The sequence below is a fragment of the Stenella coeruleoalba genome (genome assembly GCF_951394435.1).
Source record: "Stenella coeruleoalba genome assembly, chromosome: 2".
Classification (NCBI taxonomy): Eukaryota; Metazoa; Chordata; class Mammalia; order Artiodactyla; family Delphinidae; genus Stenella; species Stenella coeruleoalba.
The window spans coordinates 48901891-48923243 of NC_137147.1; the positions used below are offsets into that span (position 1 = coordinate 48901891).

The window sequence follows — 21353 nt, forward strand, 5'->3', positions numbered from 1 at the left end:
AGAGTGGGGAGGCAGGACAAATTCCCTCCTCTACTCACCCCCCAGCCCCATTCCCCAGATCCGAAAGGAGGCGTCAGAGTGTCCACGTGAGTCACCAAAGGTCCCACCTTCAACTGCCAAGAGGATTCAGCCCAGGTCCCTGGCCGCCAGCCCCCCACCTCCACCCCCTGGCATATCGGGTGCGCAGAGGTCGCGACAGGTGCTCTCCCACCGCCCTACGCGCCCTGCCCGACCCAGAGTCAAAGGGAGGGGCCAGGGTTTCCCTCCGCCTCTCAGGAGGGCGGGCTGCAACCCCGGGCGGCGCCGCACCGAGGGGCGGGCGTCAGACTTTTCGCCGACTCAAAAGCGGCGAGAGGCGCGGGGCGACTCCGCCCCTGTCCTGCCGCCGGGCGTCCGGAGCCGCACGTCCTGCTCGCCGCCGCCATGGCCAAGCCCCTGACCGACCAGGAGAAGCGGCGGCAGATCAGCATCCGCGGCATCGTGGGCGTGGAGAACGTGGCCGAGCTGAAGAAGGGCTTCAACCGGCATCTGCACTTCACGCTGGTCAAGGACCGCAATGTGGCCACCCCCCGCGACTACTTCTTCGCGCTGGCGCACACGGTGCGCGACCACCTGGTGGGGCGCTGGATCCGCACGCAGCAGCACTACTACGAGACGTGCCCCAAGGTACGCGCCCGGGCGCCGGGGGGAGGGGAGAGGGGGAGGGGGGCTCCTCGCCGCCCCTCGCCGGGTCGTGCCCTTCCGGGACGGCGCGAGTCCAGCATCCGGGCGCCGGGGCGGTGTCCGCGGCAGGGGTGGGTGGAGACCCCGGAGTGACCTCTCCTCACCCCGTTCTTGCCCCACGCGAAGTCCGGCGTAGAGCGTCTGGGCGGCGGGTGGGCAGCCCAAGGGGCAGATGCGGCCCTCCGCCAACACCCCGTTCACATCTCGTGGGCCTCACTGCGCTTCCTGCCCCTGGGCACCAACTGGAGCCGACGCCCAGGCCTCCCTCGCCTGTCCACTTGCTTCACAAACTTTTTTGGAGCATTCCTCTCAGCGTTTACTCTGAGATGTCGGGCGGCTCCTCTCTGTATGCCAGACACAGTTCTCGGCCCCAGGCAGTCGACCCAGAACAAAACGGATGAGAACCCTGGCTCGGGGAAGCTGAATGTTTAGGGAGGGAGACAAATGCAAAGGTCGTCAAACGGTAATAAGAATTAAGGGGGGGTAGGTGGGGAAGAGTGGGAAGAAGGTGCTTCAGAGCCCATAGAACTTTTGGAGGACTAGATGGGGGTTTCGCGGGAGACCCGGGCTTGTCGTAGGTACTGCCCGAGTGTGGTGAAGAGGGAGGGGTAGAGGTCCCACCCCATGGTCAGAGCTCTGAGCGACCCCCGGCCCCTCGCCCAACACGCAGTTCCTAGGAGTGGGTTGTGGAGCTTCTGGACTTCCTTGATTCCTGCGGACTGGAGACCGAGGGCCAGGCCACCCGGGAACTGCTGAGGAGTGCTGTTCACAGACCACCCCTACCCAGTGCGCGGGGGCTGGAGTGGACGCTGCTGGGCGCACGGAGGAACACTATTTCCACCTGGCCAACCTGGGAAGGCGGGGTGGGGAGGACTGAGTAGGACTTGGCGGCCAGAGGGATTGTGTTGTGTAGAGTGCGGGTGAGAGAGCAGCTCTGGCAGCAGCCGTGAGGATGGTTGTGAGTGTTGAGAGAGGAAACTGGAAATGCTGGCTGGAGGCATATTGGAAAGGGTGAATGATGGGAATATCCTGGAGGTAGTGGGAAATACACATAAACATTTATTAGGATTTTTTAAAATATGTAAAGCATGAAAAAGAATAGCCCATATTCCAAGTGCTCAAAGAACCCCTAAGCAAAACAGTCCTCAGAGTGAGAAATTGCAGCTGTAACAGAGCTTTCAAATGGAAAGTAACTTCCCCGCCCCTGAGGCTTAGGCCTCTACCCAGAGGTAGCAACTGCTAAACTATATCCTTAGAAAACACTTTATGTATACATGTATTTACCGTAATTTTTATTTGCATAGCGGGGACTGCACCTTACATTAAAAATTATGATTTAAGTTTTTAAGCTGGAGAGTGAGATGATGAGCCATATTTTAGGACCTGCCCCCCTCCCCTCCCCACACACTTCCAAAGCATTTAGTGCCATAGAACATAGTTGCCTTGTACGTTTCTCCTCCAGTGACTTATCTGGTACTTTATGGTTTTCTTGTTCTCTTGTTAGTTTCTGCACTGGGCAAGCATTTCTTACTTACGCAGGTATAAGCCAGGTATTCTGATAGTGATACAAGTGAACAAGATCCAGTCCACACATGTTCATAAAGTGTCCACTCTGTGACAGTCATTCATATAACAGAAGGTCCCTGCCCTCAGCATAGAGTGGAGCCAGTAGGTGTGTCCAATCTTCTCTCCCACCTCCCCTACTTTCTAGTAACTGCAGATGAATCCCAAATCTGGATCTCTAGTCTCAATTCCTTTTCTGGCTCCATTCCTACATTTGTAAGTGCTCGGTAAACATACCTAGATCTCACCTTATTCCCTTAAACTCAGCATGTTAAAAACTCAAATCCGTCATCTCTCCGGATCCTGCCCTCTCTTCTGTGTTTCTAATGTTAATAGCATTGTCATCCTGACAGTCACCCAGACACAAAACTTTAGTTTCGCCTTTGATTTCCTCCTGTATTCCCCGTTCAACAAGTTGCCAAATTCTGTTGATTTCTGCAGTTTGCCTTGAAAATACCCACTCTCCTCCGTTCTCACTTTTCTGCCTAACTGAGGCCCTGGCCTCTGGTCTTCGATGAAGTAGATTTCTAAGTGTTTACCTTGCTTCCCAGAAATGGTTAAACTGGCTGCATGCAACTGAATATGGCTAGCAGACTTATTTTATTTGGTCGGTTAGACATCTTTAAGCAGTTTTATTTTCCGTACCTTCGGGCAGGACACTCCAGTTCTTGACCCAGTACTCCTCATTGTTTTTTGTGACTGCCTTTACACACTTATTTTCTGTCTGGCTCCTGAAGGCATTTGAGTTTGCAATCCCATCTCATTCTATGCATTATAGTCTGATTAAACCTCTTAAAGACATCCATCTTGCCCTCTGCTCAGATCTATATCACTGGCAGTGTTGCTTTCCACAGTCCTTAAGCACCGAAGGCCCTCCTCAGCCCAGGTGAGCCTGTCCCTCCCATTACCTTGCTCTCCCACCAGGCCAATTTGCCGTCCCCATCCATGCCCTGTTCTCCCCACTTCCGGGCCTCTGCCCACACTGCACCCTTCACCCGGAATGCCCTTCCCACCACGTGGGACTCTGCTCAACTCTTGCCTGCCCTGCAAGTCTCAGTTGTGTTGCCGCCTATTCCATACACCTAGGAACAAATTTAAAGTATTTTAAAAATATTGCTTATTGTTATGTCTTCTTTATTTTATCTATACAAGCCTTTTGAAAATTTCTAATTTTTGTAAAATAGACATAAGATATTAGTAATAGTAGTATTACTACTATTATGCATGTAATCTATGCATGTAATCTATAAGCTATACTGGAGATGCTCAGATATTTTACTACCAGAAGTATGTTTAAATGTTTAGGGACCGCTAACTAAGACGACGAGGGAGATCAATTTTTTAAGGTCTTTTATACCCCCAAATATAAGGTGCTATCCCCCCCAAAAAAATTTATTTGTGGGAAAATAGGAAATCACCTTAAATTCATGTCCTTGGAAAATCTGTCATGGAACAAGATGCTCTCTATCAACTACTTTATTTTAAGCAGCAACATTTTTTTAGGAAGACCTTGAAATGTCTTAAAAACTCTTAAGTCCATGCTAATTTAGAATCCTTAAAAGGGAGACAGACTTAACACAGATGTTGTCATTATTCCTGGGGCTATGACCTCACAATTGCAAGTGTTGGATATATATACTGTATTTATAACCAAGCTTTTTATAGATCACTAAAAAGTAAAAAGCAATAGGTAGTGCTTATATTATAGAGATCATGAAAATGCACACAGGGAAGAATGAAAAAAACTGCCCTGATGTTATGTAAATGTATATTTGTGGCTTGAGATGCTCTTTTTTGTGATGCATTGGTACAAGGGCACCGTGGGGGGGTGGTGAGTCACACCTTGCACCTCTTTGGCCTGAGTCTGCCCCAGGAAAGATACCTTTTCCCAGCTCACAGAAAGGTATCTAATAAACTAATGAGGGCCCTAATGACAGCATTATAGATATTCAAACAACTTGGATAAAAATAATGATGATGTGCTCTGGAAACTAGTGTTTGATAACATGTTGACTATCCATGGGAAGACTTAGAATTCAATTGTTTCATAAAATGAAAGTAGGGAAAAGTAAGATTTCTGAATTGACATTTTCATATAATATTTTAAGTATATATGTGTAACTAATGACTTAAATATCATAATAGGCATTTCTTATTTCTTTCTTTATTTATTTTTATTTATTTTTTAATTTTTTTTGCGGTACGCAGGCCTCACACTGTTGTGGCCTCTCCCGTTGCGGAGCACAGGCTCTGGATGCGTAGGCTCAGCGGCCATGGCTCACGGGCCCAGCCGCTCCGCGGCACGTGGGCTCTTCCCAGACCGGGGCACGACCCTGCGTCCCCTGCATCGGTAGGCGGACTCTCAACCACTGTGCCACCAGGGAAGCCCCTTTTTTTATTTTTATTATAGGCATTTCTTATATTGAACTATATTCTTTTTTTTTTTTTTTAGTACTTCCTGGTTGACCAAATCCTTTTCTTTGGCGTTCTTCCTATTGAGAAATGGGGAAGTCCCTAAAATTTGAGGTGACTTTATATTGATACTGATGCATTTACAGATTTTTATTGTTTTGTTTTGTGTTTGGTGAAAAAGAAAAGAGGAACTGATACAGAGAGTAAGATATTTTATAAGAGGGTGATGAAGTTACTGACCCTTTTTGTTTTTTTTGACTAGTAAACTGTGCTTGTATTTTAAAGGGTTTTAGGTAAGTCTGAGCTTTGCACCTTTTGCTTTCAACTCTGATTACTATTGATATTTGCTTGGCTTTTACTATGTCAAAGGCAAACAGTTTCTAACCTGATAGAGAAATGTCCTATTTCACCAAGAACAGACACCAATAAACCTGAGGCAGTCTTTTGTTATACAGAAGGAACTATTGCCAGTTCATAGACTTTCTAGGATAATTTTAATTCTAAAATATTTAATTATAATATTACTTGCAGTAACAGTTAAGGAGGAATACTTTGTAGCCATTGGGTGTATCTTGAAGGAGTTAATCTCTGTGTTTCTTGGATGACTTGAGATGCTCACAGCCAACCCCACCTGACCCTCATCCTATAAACATTTTACAGATGAATGATGAGCTATGTCAGTCTGACTTCCATTTACCCCAAACATATGTTTTTTCATGAGGCTCATGAACAGGAAGAAAAAACCCACAAAATTTTGAATCTAATGAGTTGGATGAGTTTGCTTTTTTTCCCCTCCCTGGGGGTAAAAGATATATATTTTTTAAGTATTACCACCAAAACCAGGATATGAAATGGTTTTTCCAAAGCCAGTAAGTTATCAGAAGTGCTTTTCTTTAGCCCTTCATGCATCTATAGGAGGCTCATTTGAACCTGAGTTAAAGTAGTCCTGCCTGTTTGTTTCTTATGGGTGACCTTGTGTTTTTATGTTGACAAGTAAGGTTGGCCTCATAGCCGTTAACATGACCTCTCTCTTTGTTTCAGAGGGTCTATTACCTCTCTTTGGAATTTTACATGGGCCGAACATTACAGAACACCATGATCAACCTTGGCCTGCAGAATGCCTGTGACGAGGCCATTTACCAGGTACATTGTCTCCATATTTCTCTCATTCTCTCCCTTTAAATTTCAAGTTCAACTCAGGAACCTTGGGGATATAGCCGCCCCCCCCCCCCCCCCAAAAATGGTGAAAAATTGCTTCTATAGACATGGCTATTACAAACTATTAGAAATCTAAACTATAGTACTCCTGATCTCTGGGTGAAGAGGAACAAAGCTAGAGAACTAGTTTTACCTCATGAGAATTTTGTTCTGCAATCAGTTTTTGACGGCATTATGCAACAAATTACATTTTAGCAATTAGCATCTGAACAAGCCTTGAAGAAGTACTTGAGTCCCTGCTGTCGGAATCACAAGCTTTACTTTGGGCTCCCATATACTTTTTTAAAGGGATCAAAGTTTGACTGTTATTTGTATATCAAGGCAATACGTGAAAGTAATAAACTTTTAAAATTCTGTTGTCATACTTTCTCTGTTGCTTAATGAGATGTAAAATACACTTCCTCTTTAAATGAGGAGCCTGAGGTCTTGAACCTAATGTGCTAATTTGTTTGAATGAACGTATTTAACTGTTTCTCCTTTGACCTTCAAGCATCTTCATACCAAAAATAGTCCTTAACCTTTCTGATGTGGTTAATAGGAGGAACGAGTATTTGCAGAGGTGCACTCTAAGTAAGAGACTGTTCAAGTCGCTTTTGGCCTGGCATAGGGTTGTTGTCCTCCCCTGTGGCCAGCTGCTTGTCACTAGGGCTGGTTTCCTTTGTGTGGGTTTAGTAGAGCATTTCGTGCGAAAGAACCATTGCAGCTCCTCTCTGCTTCCCTTTTCTTTGCTTCCCCTGATATCAGCTGAAAAAAATATACCTCCTTTGCACCATAATCTAACCAGGTGGAATGAAGTGACCCATGTCTCCTTGCTCAAGGTTTATAGCCTACTCTAGACTCACACGTTTAGAGTGTTAAAAATCCTGAGCATTAGCATTAGCAGTTGATGTCACAAGGACCCCAGTACTCTAGTCACCACGGAGCAAGTTTGAAAGCCCTTTGAACAATGAACAGAAGCAAATCCATTTTTGAACTCTTAGAAGATTTAGTTATCAGGACTTGTGTCAGAAAGCAACTTTTGAATAAGGGTAGGGATCCAAGCAGGTAACCCCATGGCAACTGGGGCATCCACTTCAAGTATAGTTACATCTTGTGCGTATGTTTTCAAATGTGTAAATTATGTTTCCATGTAAAATTCATGGATTGCATCACTTTCAGATTAAGAATGCAGTCACTTCCCAATGGACCATTATTAGCCAGGCATGGGCTAGATTATTATCTAGTCAGCAGAGGACAGGTCGTTTAGTTTATCTGGCCATCAATTTCCTCATTGTAAGATGAACCGTCCAAAGTGACCTCTACAGCTGCAGAATTTTGATATGAGTCCACACTGCTGCTAGTGACCTCTGGCTGTGCGGGTCCCAACACTTTGTGGCAGGGAGCTGACTGGCAACCAATTCCATCCATCCCCAAGGTCACAGATGCTCCTTGGCCTCCCACAGTCTCTCTTTTTTTTTAATTGACTATAGTTAATTTACAATGTTGTGTTAGTTTCAAGTGTACAGCAAAGTGACTCAGCTATATATTCTTTTTTAGCTTCTTCTCCATTATAGGTTATTACAAGATGTTGAGTATAGTTCCCTACGCTATGCAGTAGGTCCTTGTTTTTGTTTTTTTTAATAAATTTATTTATTTTATTTATTTATTTTTGGCTGCATTGGGTCTTCATTGCTGCGCATGGGCTTTCTCTAGCTGCGGCAAGCGGGGGCTACTTTTTGTTGCGGTGCGCAGGCTTCTCATTGCGGTGGCTTCTCTTGTTGCAGAGCACGGGCTCTAGGCGCGCAGGCTTCAGTAGTTGTGGCACGCGGGCTCAGCGGGCTCAGTAGTTGTGGCTCGTGGGCTTAGTTGCTGTGTGGCATGTGGGATCTTCCCAGACCAGGGATCAAACCCATGTCCCCTGCATTGGCAGGCAGATTCTTAACCACTGCACCACCAGGGAAGCCCAGTAGGTCCTTGTTGTTTACCTATTTTATATACAGTAGTGGGTGTATGTTAATCCCACCTCCTAATTTATCTCCCCCTCCCACTACCCCCCCACAGTCTGTTATCTACCCCAGAGAGAAGTAGAGGATTTTAGGCCCATCCAGCAGGACCACGGGGCTGAGGTTTCCCTGACTGCTGTCTGGCCCCTGGTGTCATGGGCAGTGACTCACTAACTGGTTTTGGGTTAACAACCTTTGACCTTACTGAGTAAATATGTTGTGGCCATGAAAAGATGAACTGTAGTCCATGCCGGAAAATCTGACCTCATACCTTTTGGTCATTTTCAAAATTTAGTCCAGTTAGTATCAACTTGGTACTGGACTATTTCTGAGGTTTTACCCTGGCAACAAAAAATAATTTTAAGAAATAGTAATAGCCAACATTTATCGAGAAATACCTACCCAGGAATCATTCTGAATGCTTTGTTTGTATAATCTCATTTAATTCACAGCCCTAAATGAAGTAGATACTATTATCCTCATTTTTAAACGAGAAGTGAAAGGCATAGTGAGATTTACTACCTTGCTCAGGTTCATATAGCTAAGAAGTAACAGGGTCGGTAATGGACATTTAGAGCCCATACTCTTCTCCAAGCTGCTGCCGTGCCATCTCGGACAGTTTGCATCTTCAGTCACCAGCATCCGCAGCGGGTATCTGATGCCAGTTCAAGCAGTGAGGGACCTGGCAGGATTGAGTTCACAGATGAACCTGAAGACCCAACCCAGAGCTTTAGGAAATGACTGTTCTCTCTGAAGTGGCCTGTTTGTATATCTAACGTTTGTATCCACGTCCTGTGTTGTTTTTCTTTCATCAACAGCTTGGATTGGATATGGAGGAGTTAGAAGAAATTGAAGAAGATGCTGGGCTTGGCAATGGTGGTCTTGGGAGGCTTGCTGGTAAGTGTGCTATTGTCTGGCCCTTGACGCCATCTCAGATGCCATGCACAGCCATGCTTAAAGAACCAGAAGACTGTCTAGAAGTGCACAGTGTGAGCCGGTTGTAGCTGTGTTTGTTTCTGAGTCTGCACGGTGGTTTGACCGGTTCTAGACAAACAGTAGAGAAACGATCTTTAACAAAAGAGACATTGCTTAAAAAGTTCGGAGACATTGCTTCAAACCCCAAAGCTAACCAGATCCTTCCTGTTCACTTAAGGGTTTCCAAGGTGGCCCCTTCACTTCACTGTTATTTGTTCACAGCTGCTCAATTCACATACTCGTGTGGAAGCACCTAAGTTGTTTACCCATTGTGTTATCGTCCTGTGCACTTAACAGTTTGCTTTTTGACTAACTAGTAGGCAGTGACACGCTTGTTATACTATTGGTATGGTTTAATTAATGAGTATTTTTGTTTTGTACGGATGAATTTTGAGTTCTTTGCTTTATCCAGGAAATGATTTCTCCACAAATATAGAGGAAAACATTAAAAATATAATACCAATGCCATTAAATTAAAAATATGCATCCTTACCACCAAGCAATTCTACTTCCTGATATCTACCCTAAAGAAACACTCCAACATGTACATAAGGAGGCATGTGAAAAAAATTGCTACAGTATTGTCTGTAAAAGCAAAATTTTAGAAATAACCTAATGTCCATTGATAGAATAGGTAAATAAGTAGAGGAACACCATGTTACAGAATAATATGTGTCAACTTAAAAGTGAACTGTTTGTACTTCCCTGCATAGACCTCCAAGAGGTGGGGGGCTGGGGGCAGAGGAAACAAGTTGCATTAAAAGCCACACAGTGTGATACCATTTATGTTTTTTAAAAATTAATATTTTATGTGAGAATATATGTAAATCCATAGAAAAAGTCTGAAATTTGAAATACTGAACTGCTCCTTGTGACTTTCTGTAGAGAGGAGCGCAGAACTGGGGGTGGCAGTCAAAAGGGATGCTAGCCCTGTGGGTAACATTTTATAGTGTTTATTTATTTTTACTTGTTGACAGTTTGCTTTATTTATTTATTTATGGCTGTGTTGGGTCTTCGTTTCTGTGCGAGGGCTTTCTCTAGTTGTGGCAAGCGGGGGCCACTCTTCATCGCGGTGCGCTGGCCTCTCACTATCGCGGCCTCTCTTGTGGAGCACAGGCTCCAGACGCGCAGGCTCAGTAATTGTGGCTCACGGGCCCAGTTGCTCCGCGGCATGTGGGATCTTCCCGGACCAGGGCTCGAACCCGTGTCCCCTGCATTGGCAGGCAGATTCTCAACCACTGCACCACCAGGGAAGCCCTGTCAGTAACGTTTTAATTGTTTTTACAAAGAGGATGTTACTATATTATTTACTTGTGAAATTTAAATTTAATAATAGAATGTACGACCACACATGTATGTATCAGATCGTACTCTATGAAAAATAAATACCTACGTCTTCTCTTTTAGAAATGATTCCACAATCTCTTAATTTTACACACAGTTTCAAATGACTAGAACTCCATTTGCATGTGTTTCATATTGTTTATTCCTTACTACATGAGTGGCCCTGTGTTTTAACGTTGCAGTTAGCCATAGAAAACGCTGCCTTTGGCATACTTAGCCACCTTGAGAAGTTAATCATCGGGTAATTAGTAGGCTTTCCATGGAGCTATAGGAAGATCAGCAGAGCCAACGGCATGCTCGTCTAAGACTGACAAGGTGGGCTGCCTTCCTTTTATGTAAAGTCCCAGGCCTATTTTTTGGCAGCGTTCACCCCACTCTGGGTCTGACAGGGAAGGGGTGAATGAGGCTGAGTAATTCTCATTAGATGACCTCATCTCTTACCAGACTGAAAAAACTGGGACCCCCATTCTGGTGAGGCTCTAAGGATAATTTGATCAGGACCCAGGAAAAGACAAATCGCCACAGCTCCGAGAGAGCAGGAACCGGGACAGAGCTAGGCCACATGAGCACAGGGACTGGAAGACCACTGTGATGTTACAGTAACTTGAAGGTCTTGGCCATTGGCCTTTGTGGATCTGTTTTAGGACCCCACCGTGAACCTAGCTCAGTCTCTTCCTGTTTGATCTGCAATTTTCAATGTTCTTTTCAGTTTTAGATCCTACTATATTTTCTCATTCTCTGTATATTTCTCAGTTCAGATTCCTGAGAGGGGCACCATGCTTAGCGTAACCCCTAAAATTCCTCCTGACCACAAGATAGATCCTACCCAGCCTGTTGATCGGCTGCTCTAGATCAGGTGCTCTGTCATTAAAGCCGTTGGCGACAAGAAACAGAAAACCTAGCAAAAGCTAGTTCCGCCAGCAAGGACGTGTATTATCACAGAACGAGAACTTCAGAGGTTGGCCATTTTAAGATTAATTTTTTCAGCAGACAATTCTGTCAGGACTCTGGGTCTCTATGGTTCTTTTGACTTTACCTTCATGGAAGAAAGACGGCAGCAGTAAGGAAAATCTTTCACTGTACCCAGCAGGCTTTCTAGCACCTCTCATTGGATTGAATGTCATTGAATGCTCATGCCAAAACCCAAACTGGTGAAGGACATAAAATTACTATGATTAGCTTAGAAGTTTAGTCAAGATTCAGTTGGTCCAGCCTCCCTGAAGCATAAGGCCACCTGATAATGTGAACCACACTGGAATTCCATTAGCCAGAAAGAGAGTCTGCCCCAGATGTCCAGCTAGTCAGTCAATTTACATGTAAATTATACACGTCTTTTCAAGCAGGGGGACATGGAGTCCGCTTCCCCTAGAAAGGGCAGTGTGAGGAACAGACATAATAAAGGAATTTCTAGCATAGACATAATAAAGGACATTTCTAACGTAGACATCTGGCATTTCTCAGATGAAATGCCAACACAGTGGTTATTTCTGGATGGTGAGGTAATAAATGTTTGTTTTCTTCTTTCTACATGTTGTATTTTCTACCTTTTCTATAGTTTATTCTATAATTAGAGTGTTATTTTAAAAACTTAATACCCGCTGTGCTGCAGTCTCCGCTTTAGGATACAAATATGGTTTCTCATAGAGAAATGTTTTGTGGCTGCCATGTTTTTTAGAGAAAGACAGAATTTTGAGTAACCTTGGTGACGCTGCCTGTGGCCTGTGCTCTGTTTAATTTAGCCTGCTTCTTGGATTCCATGGCAACTCTGGGGCTTGCAGCCTACGGCTATGGCATCCGATATGAATATGGAATCTTCAATCAGAAGATTCGAGATGGATGGCAGGTACGTGAGACATATTTTTTCATTTTGTCATTAAAGTCCTTTGTCTTCATGGTGTTCTGGATGGTTTATAACTTACGGACATTTTACGTAGAGCTTTACTACTTTCTGTGGCATTTGGTTGACATCAGTGAATACTGTCAGTCTTCCCACTTTGAGGTGTAAGCTCCCTAAGAGCGGAGAGCCTGCTGGTATCGCCAATATCATTCACCACCAGGTCCGTAGCATCTTGTACGGTGCCAGACTCACAGGGGTGCTCTAAGATAGTTATCACTGATTGCCTGCATGTGGACTACCTATAATGTGCAGTGTCCTATCTCTGCAGCATATAAAATGGAGGAGCACATCTTTTAGCTCATGATTTCCCCAATAACTTTTTTCTTTTTTTAAAAATTTATTTATTTATTTATTTATGGCTGCGTTGGGTCTTTTTTATTATTATTATTATTTATTTATTTATTTATTTTCGGCTGCATTGGGTTTTCTTTGCTGCGCGCGGGCTTTCTCTAGTTGCAGCAAGCCGGGGGCCGCTCTTCGTTGGGGTGCGTGGGCTTCTCATTGCAGTGGCTTTTCTTGTTGCAGAGCACGGGCTCTAGGCGCGCAGAGGCTTCAGTAGTTGTGGCTCGTGGGCTCTAGAGCGCAGGCTTAGTAGTTGTGGCACACAGGCTTAGTTGCTCTGTGGTATGTGGGATCTTCCCCGACAAAGGCTCGAACCCGTATCCCCTGCATTGGCAGACGTCTGCTTAACCACTGCGCCACCAGGGAAGTCCCCCAATAACTCCTGATAGTAGGAAGCATGTCACCATTTTTGTAGGTGAGAAAACTGAAGGTCTTAAGAGGGGAAGTCACCTCAGATCACACAGCTGGCAAATAAGGCTGTATATCCCCAGATTTCCAGGTCCACATTCAGTATTCTTTTCTACACTCAGAGTCTTGCCCTCCTTAACATGCCTATCTTACAAGATATGTAAGCTCAGTGTTCTAATTTTTTTTATAAGACGAAAGCAGGCAGTCCTGTTAACTATTATATTAAAAAACTCTGGCACATATGTAATATGTATAATTATAGTGCTCTGTAGAAAACTGCACAAATAGTAATGAATCCATACAAATGACTCTCATTTTATTTTTATATAACCAAACTAGATTCTTAAGTATCTTTTTATCTTTGGTAACTCTTTGAACTACAGTCAGCCCTGGCATGGACAGTTTTCCCCGATGCTAAGTGTGATTGAGGTTTTTTCTCTCCGTATCTTTGTCTCATACACACACATCATTGGCAAAAGGATACTGGATATTCAAGAAGCCTGAGCTCTCTGAGCCTTCCCAAGAGTCAGTCCAAGGTCAGCGTGATCAGGCCTTGGGTTGAGGGACCTAGGCTGGAGCTGATCCCAGGGGAGAGGAAGGATGAGAAGCTGAGTGTCACCGCCATCCACTTTCCCCTCCCTCAGTGTTTGGACACTCCGGGCCAAAGAAGGAGGGCACTAAAAGATTTGATATAAGAGATTGCACCAAGGGAAGTCCCAGGAGGAGAATACTGGGAACATATTGAAAGACAAACTTCCAAATTTTGTTAAGAACCAGTGTATCTTTAGCTACTCCTAAATCAAGTAGGAGGCAGCATTGGGTAGGAAAAAAATTGGGCCCTAATATGAGATCTAATTTCTAATTTGAGGCCTAAGTGCAACTCATTACCCTTATGAAGTTTGTTGTCTTGATTAGGTTACCTAGCTTCCCTGACCCTCACTTTTCTTGTCTGCAAAATGGAGATGCCAGCTTCACAGAACTATGAAAATATGTAAAATGTCTGTTGCACAAATAGGCACTCAATGAAATGTTAATTTGGCCTAATAAAAGGAGGATAATTTTTTTAATTGTGGTATTATATAATAAAATATTAATGTAACTATTAATATCATGTTTTTAATTAATTATAATGAAATGGGAAATTGTTTATGACAGCTGAAAAAAGGAGGTATAGGATCATTTGGATAGTATGACCTATCCAAAAGAAACCAAAAAGATAAAGTGCTAGAAAAAAAAAATAACGTCAAAGCTTCAACAGTAATTGATTATCTCTGGGAGATAAGATTATGGGTGACTTTGACTATCTTCTGTTTGTTCTCCTACATGACGCATATTTCATAAGAAATGTGTATTTTAAAATCATAAAAAGATATAAAAACGGGGCTTCCCTGGTGGCGCAGTGGCTGAGAGTCCGCCTGCAGATGCAGGGGACGCGGGTTTGCGCCCCGGTCTGGGAAGATCCCACATGCCGTGGAGCGGCAGGGCCCGTGAGCCATGGCCGCTGAGCCTGCACATCCGGAGCCTGTGCTCCACAACGGGAGAGGCCACAACAGTGAGAGGCTCGCGTACCACAAAAAAATAGAAAAAAAAAAAAGATGTAAAAACAAAATAATTGGTTCCCTTCCACAGTGAAGTAATATAGGGTTACATGGTGAGAAGCCTAGCTTGGCAGGCATTTCCAGTTGGACCAAGATTTTAACACAACCTGACCAAGCGATACATGGTATCCTTTCTCAGTCTTTGTATCCTGTATGGTACTCATTATACCCCAGGATGTTTAAGGATTTTATTTCTTACTTTTCTGTGAAAGATTTTTTTTTAACTCAGCAGATCAGTCTCAAAAAATTGTCTTTCAAGTGCATTTTCCCCCAAAGTCTTATGAAAGGTCACTCTTTATTAATCCCACCTATGACCTTTGCTACTTTTAAATTGGCCTTATTTCAGGAAACCATCCCTTCTCTCCTGTGAGACCCAAGAAGTATATATGCTAGTGTTTTTAAAGGGAAAAGAGAGACCAAGTGGCTTTTGCTAGTCTCCAAAGCTAGCTTTACTACATCATCACTTCTTTCATTACAACTGAAATTGAGTCAGAAGGACACCTAATTTTATCTAGCATAGCCATTGTTCACTGGGATGGGATTTTAAAAAGCAAACATAAAAAAGAAACTGTTTCCGTGAAAAACAAAAAATATCTTCCAGGAAAGCAGAATGCCTTTTGGTCACTGCTCTACTCACATCAGCTACATGGTTGCTCTTACAATGGAGAAGGCTGATGAAAATTGCACAATCTAGGAAGATTTTTAAAGGTTGATAGACTTTCAGTTTTTGAAGGCTCTCTTCAAGGAAGATTTGCAGTAATAAAGTGTGTGTTGTGAACTCCACCCCACCCCCGAAGGAAAACAATTTTATTGCTCAAATGCTTGACTTACCTCGAACTCTAATGGGGATCATTGAGACCTTCTCAGCATAGTCCTCTGAAAATGTCTGGCCACTGGGAGGAAGAGGGGGAAAGGCAGTTGCGACAGCCTCAAGTTAAACAGTCACACGCTAAAGTTCTGAGTGGAAAGACGCTGATAGAAATCTCAGGGTTGAATCAAGCAGTCTGCTGGAACATTCTTCCTCTTAGAACCCTGCTATACCTAGCCATGCACAGTTCACATTACCCAGCAAGCCTCCCTCTCCTGGCCATTGTTGAATTCCTGGTGTTCCCCAGAAACATTTACCAATGACTGGTACCATCAGAAAGCAAAGTTTGTTGACAACTCCTGTTGGTTGCTCACTGGTTCTTCATGTCCCGTGTATCCCACAGTTGAGGGGAAAAGCGTTTCTTCGAATTCAGTCACTCACAGAGGCCCTGAGCTGACCTCTGCTTCCATGCTGGCTGGAATAGATCCCACCGAGTAATCTCTCTAGGAAGACCCCAGATCCAGCTGCCATGCATCCCCCCACACACACACCACCACTGCCACCACCACCCAGGCGGGCACGCTGCTCCCCACGCCACAGCCTCCTGCTTGCTTTGTCTCAGCTCCTTTTCATCTGGGATGTTCAGATCCACACAGCCCACTTGTATATAAATGGAAGCTCTCCTCCCGTCTGGCCCCTGCCCTTCATATGGCTCAGCAAGTTAGTGCACTCAGGGATCACTGGTTACGTGGAAATCTAAATTTACAGACCAGTTTGTTGATTTGTTGGAAGAAAGCAAGATAGAAAGGAGGTTTATCACCATCCTGCAGCCTCTGTGGATTGAGCTGGGGTGGCTGGAGGCAGTTCTCTCTTTCTCCTCTGATCTGCTCAGACCAGCTTGCTTTTATGAAATATCTATTTTTCAATTTACCTTAAAAACAGGCTTTGCATAACTGAGGGAAGTGTTGGCTGATTTCTTGCCAAAATCAGGAAGAGACTCAATAAAGAGCAGCAAGCTAGGAGTCCTATTCTCCTACAGAACTTGTTAACCCAGTGGAACGAAAACCAGCCATTATTTGGCAGGAAAAATCAGACCAACATTGAGAGTGACTGGCTGACTAGTCCCTTGTTGCTTAACAGCGTGTCCTCAAAAGAGCAAATGCAGCTTCTGATTTGCAAAGGAGGCCAGGAGGGGCCGGCCAGTGGTGGGAAGCCCAGTGTTCAGCCTCTCTTGTACGGGCATTTCACAGTGCTTGAGGGGAGAAGAGTCTGCTTCTGCTGCATTTTGCAGCAGAAAATATCTTGTCAGCTCACCTGTGGACATGATTTTTGAGAGGAATGCTGTTTCTGCCTCCTCGTCCTCCTGGTTCATGTACAAACTTAAGGTGTATTTTACAACAGTCCTGAATGCTGAAGTGAGGCAGATAGGCCGTAAGGTTCTTTCCTGTTACAGGAAGCATTGTGTGTTCACATTGACCAGTAATTTGAAACCCAGAACACTGCTCTTGCCTAAGTGCAGCGTGAAGTGTTTTGTAAGTCAGGATGTTTGATCTTTGTGCATATCCTCATTTATTTTTCATAGAGTTTCTAGTTATTAACACGAGCTAGAGGACTCTAACTTAACCAATTTCTTATCAACTGATAAAATTCAGTCCTTTCCTTGTTAAATTTTAATTGTATTTTTGTTCTCTTTATGAATGGGATAGCCGAAGTCTCAATTCTGAATTACAGTTCCTGACTTTGTATCGCTGTGTAGCTCCCTGCTGCACTGTGTACCCGCCGGCTACATGTTAAGATGTAATTTTTTTTTTTTTTTTTTTTTTTTTTTGCTGTACATGAGCCTCTCACTGTTGTAGTCTCTCCCGTTGCGGAGCACAGGCTCCGGACGCGCAGGCTTAGCGGCCATGGCTCACGGGCCCAGCAGCTCCACAGCATGTGGAATCTTCCCGGACCGGGGCACAAACCTGTATCCCACGCATTGGCGCCACCAGGGAAGCCCCAAGATGCAAATTTTTAAATGGAAAATTTAAGACCCCTCCCCAGACTGCCTGAGACTCTGCATTTTAACAAGGTGCATTGTACTGATTAGCTCACATCTAGGTCCAGCCTTCCCTAGGCTTCATCCTGCATCTGCTACACCCTCCTGCAGCTCTCTAATTCCAGACCTTCTATCCGAAGATGTTGTTTCTGTGTGTCCCCTTTTCATTCATCATGATGCTGGTAGCTCTTGTTAATGGGCAGCTTACTAGCATTCCCAATATGATCAATGTTTGAATAAATGGATGTGTGTTTGCTTGTCTGGTTGTTGACATTAATGTTTTGTCTAATATCTCAAAAGATAGCTGTGTTTGTTTGCCTCTCTCCACACTGTGCCTGGGGCAGACACTGAACTCATACATAGGTGATCATGAAGGATCCAGCATTGTGTCATAATTCATCATTAATATCTTTTTAAACTAAAGCTGAGTTTTCTAAGAGGGAAGGATGAGGAATCAGGTAGGTAAAATAACCATATTGGGGGTAATCTCATTGACAAGGGAGCTTTGTACTAAAAACCTTACCCCTCCCTTCTTGCCAGAACACGATTGCATTTTTTAATGTATATGGAATATTTTAAAGGTTTCACTCATAATACCTTTACTTTAAAAATGCAACCCCAGCCCCACCATGTGTCTTTTGTTCTTGTTTTGGCATTTTTATTTGTTTCTTTATAGAAAACAAAATGCATTTGATGTCCAGGATACCCTAAATACAAATTAGATTTTTAAATTTTTATGAGAAATATTTTGTTATAAATTGACATAAATACATGGGAAAATGTTGTAATTGTCAATAAAAGAAATTCCTTACATTTTAGTATATGTCATTTTCAAAACGAATTAGAAATAATAGTTCATGGGACTTCCCTGGTGGTGCAGTGGTTAAGACTCCACGCTCCCAATGCAGGGGGCTCGGGTTCCAGCCCTGGTCAGGGAACTAGATCCCACATGCGTGCTGCAACTAAGAGTTCGCATGCCGCAACTAAGGAGCTGGTGAGCTGCAACTAAGGAGCCCCCCCACCCACCCCGGCTGCAACAAAGGAGCACACATGCTGCAACTAAGACCTGGTATGACCAAATAAATAAATAAATAATAGTTCATTATCAGATCAAAATTCCATAAGGATTCAATTAAACAAAGACTTCAAAATGTGTTCTGTTGATGGGAATGTAAATTGGTGCAGCCACTATGGAAATAAGTATGGACGTTCCTTAAAAAACTAAAAATAGAACTACTATATGGTCCAGCAATTCCATTCCTGGGTATATATCTGGAAAAAATGAAAACGCTAATTCAAAAAGATACATGCACCCCAGTGTTCATAGAAGCACTGTTTACCATTGTCAAGGCATGGAAGCAACCCAAGTGCCCATCAACAGATGAATGGATAAAGAAGATGTGGTGTATATATATGCAATGGAATATTACTCAGCAATAAAAAATGAATTAAATACTGCCACTTGCAGCAACATGGATGGACCTAGATAATATTATGCTTAGTGAAATAAGTCACACAGAGAAAGACAAATACTATACGTTATCACTTATATGTAGAATCTAAAAAATAATACAAATGAATGCATATGCAGCACAGAAACAGACTCACAGATATAGAAAACAAATTTGTGGTTACCAAAGGGGAGAAGGAACGGGGGGAGGGACAAATTAGGGATATGGTATTAACAAACTACTATGTATAAAATAGATAAGCAACAAGGATATACTGTATAACACAGGAAAGTATACCTATTATCTTATAATAACCTATAATGGAATATAATCTGCAAAAATACGGAAACACTATGCTGTACACCTGAAACTAACACAATATTGTAAATCAACTATACTCCAAATTAAAAAATGAAAAAAAAAGTAATAGTGTTCTGTGCCTATACTGAAATAAGCCTTATTAAGGGAGCTTTCTATGAGTAGTTTTTCTCAACCGATTCTGTGCTTTCAAGGCACAAAGCTCTTGACAGAAACCATAATGTAGGACCCATCAGGTCCAGGTATCCAACAATAAACATCCCTGGGAAGCCTCTCTCTTTCCCTCAAGCTAGACAATTGGATTCACAGATGTTAAGACACAGGCTTTAGAACTCACAGACCTACCATCAAATCTTACCTGTATCATTTACTATCCGTGCAACTTTGAGCAAGTTACAATTTCCTTAACAAAGGGAGAAGCCATAGCTCCCTCCTATATTTGCTATGAGGATTACATGCAATAATATGTATAAAACATTTAGAGCAATACTAGCCAGTATTGTTGTTGATTTAGGCTGTACGACAATAACAAAGATGAACTGAAATTGACAGAACCAACATCTTTCTTGCCAAAACAGTATTCTTGAGTTGATTCAGTCAAAAATATATATATATATTTTTATAAATTTATTTATTTGGCTGCGTTGGATCTTTGTTGCTGCACACGGGCTTCCTCTAGTTGTGGCGAGTAGGGGCTACTCTTCGTTGCAGTGCGCGGGCTTCTTATTGCGGTGGCTTCTCTGGTTGCAGAGCACGGGCTCTAGGCGCATGGGCTTCCGTGGTTGCCGCTCACGGGCTCTAGAGCGCAGGCTCAGTAGTTGTGGCACATGGGCTCAGTAGTTGTGGCTCGCGGGCTTAGTTGCTCCGAGGCACGTGGGATCTTCGTGGACCAGGGACCGAACCTGTGTCCCCTGAATCGGCAGGCGGATTCTTAACCACTGCACCACCAGGGAAGTCCCCCCAAATATTTTTAATTTGATATAATTGAAGGGCTAGGTCCACCGCTCCTGAAAAACAAATTCTAAGCCATGTCCTTTTTGCAGATAGAAGAGGCAGATGACTGGCTCAGGCACGGAAACCCCTGGGAGAAGGCCCGCCCCGAGTTCATGCTGCCTGTTCACTTCTACGGGAACGTAGAGCACACAGAGGCCGGAACCAAGTGGATCAACACGCAGGTATTCTGAGAGTCCTCGCGCTGAGCATTGTATAGAGGATGGCACAGCGTGTGACGTGTATGTGGTGTTGAGTATAGTGTGTTGTATATTGAATAATAAAGTATATTTTTATAAATAAATCTGTTACGTCTCTTGGTGAACCCACTCATTTTGGAGACCAGGGAGCTGAGGCCAAGAGAGAAGTGACTTCCCCAAGGTCAAGTGACTTACCAGGGTCATTTTGTCATCTGGTTTATAAGAAATTAATCAATTCTAAGCATTCTATAATGCTTAGCTCTCCAGTTTTATATAAAGCTGTTGAAACCAAGATTGAATAAAGTTAAATGTCATTCCTCACCCCACTGCCATATGTACATTGACTTGTAAATTCTAAGGGGTAAATATTTTTAAAGTGAAGTATTTATTCAAAGGATTACCAGAGTTCTTCTTCATTACAAAGTCAAGAAAAACAATGCAAAATATTGCAAAATGCACTCTGTTACTGTGTGCCAAATCACTTCTAGAGAAATAATGCTGGTGTCGGTCCAAGTGTGCTTAATTCACGGCCGTGTATTTATCCTGCCACCACATTCGAGTGTTACCCTGCTACTGAACAATTTACTTTTCAGCTCCTCTAGGGGTGGTTTGTGCTTTGCTGTCTTCATACGTCCTGATAAATAACCCCTAAGAACTACTGGATTGCACTGTCCAACCACTGGAGGCTCCACTTGAGATATCTGTTTAGTAAATATAGTCTTAGGCCAGAAAAGATGTCTCACTGGCCACTTTAAAAGCTTAAAGAAAATGGTAAAGACCAAGGAAATGCTGTTCTTATATGGCAAAATCAGGAACAAAATTCAGTATCATAATGCTAAATGCAGTTGGTTTGCGGACTCTAGACCCATGTTATAGTGGACTTCTAAGCTGATGCTTTATTCTGCTAATCCATGCAAGGCTATTCACAGTTCACAAAAGAAAGACTGCTTTTGAAGTTTTTCCTATCTGAACGTGATTTTTTCAGCATATGAAATAATGGATTAGAAGCTAAAATCGGTCATTATATATAATAAGGAAGAAACTAATACTGTAATTTCAAGATGTTTCCCTCTATCCACCACTCCC

The 21353-nt window shown here is 43.4% G+C and overlaps 1 protein-coding gene across 2 annotated transcripts in view; it reads left to right on the forward strand.

Annotated features, from left to right (window-relative positions):
* Nucleotides 1-348: 348 nt before the first annotated feature.
* Nucleotides 349-21353, forward strand: part of PYGL (glycogen phosphorylase L) — a 53166-nt gene continuing 32161 nt past the window's right edge. Inside the window, exons 1-5 of one of the 2 annotated variants that reach the window (XM_079906350.1) lie at nucleotides 349-666; nucleotides 5740-5841; nucleotides 8717-8795; nucleotides 11957-12060; nucleotides 20121-20252. In XM_079906350.1, coding sequence (XP_079762476.1) covers nucleotides 424-666; nucleotides 5740-5841; nucleotides 8717-8795; nucleotides 11957-12060; nucleotides 20121-20252 — 660 coding nt within the window. In that variant the 5' untranslated portion in view covers nucleotides 349-423. Of the gene's footprint in view, nucleotides 667-949; nucleotides 1187-5739; nucleotides 5842-8716; nucleotides 8796-11956; nucleotides 12061-20120; nucleotides 20253-21353 lie in introns of those variants that run through there. The other variant, XM_079906351.1, reaches the window with a different exon arrangement.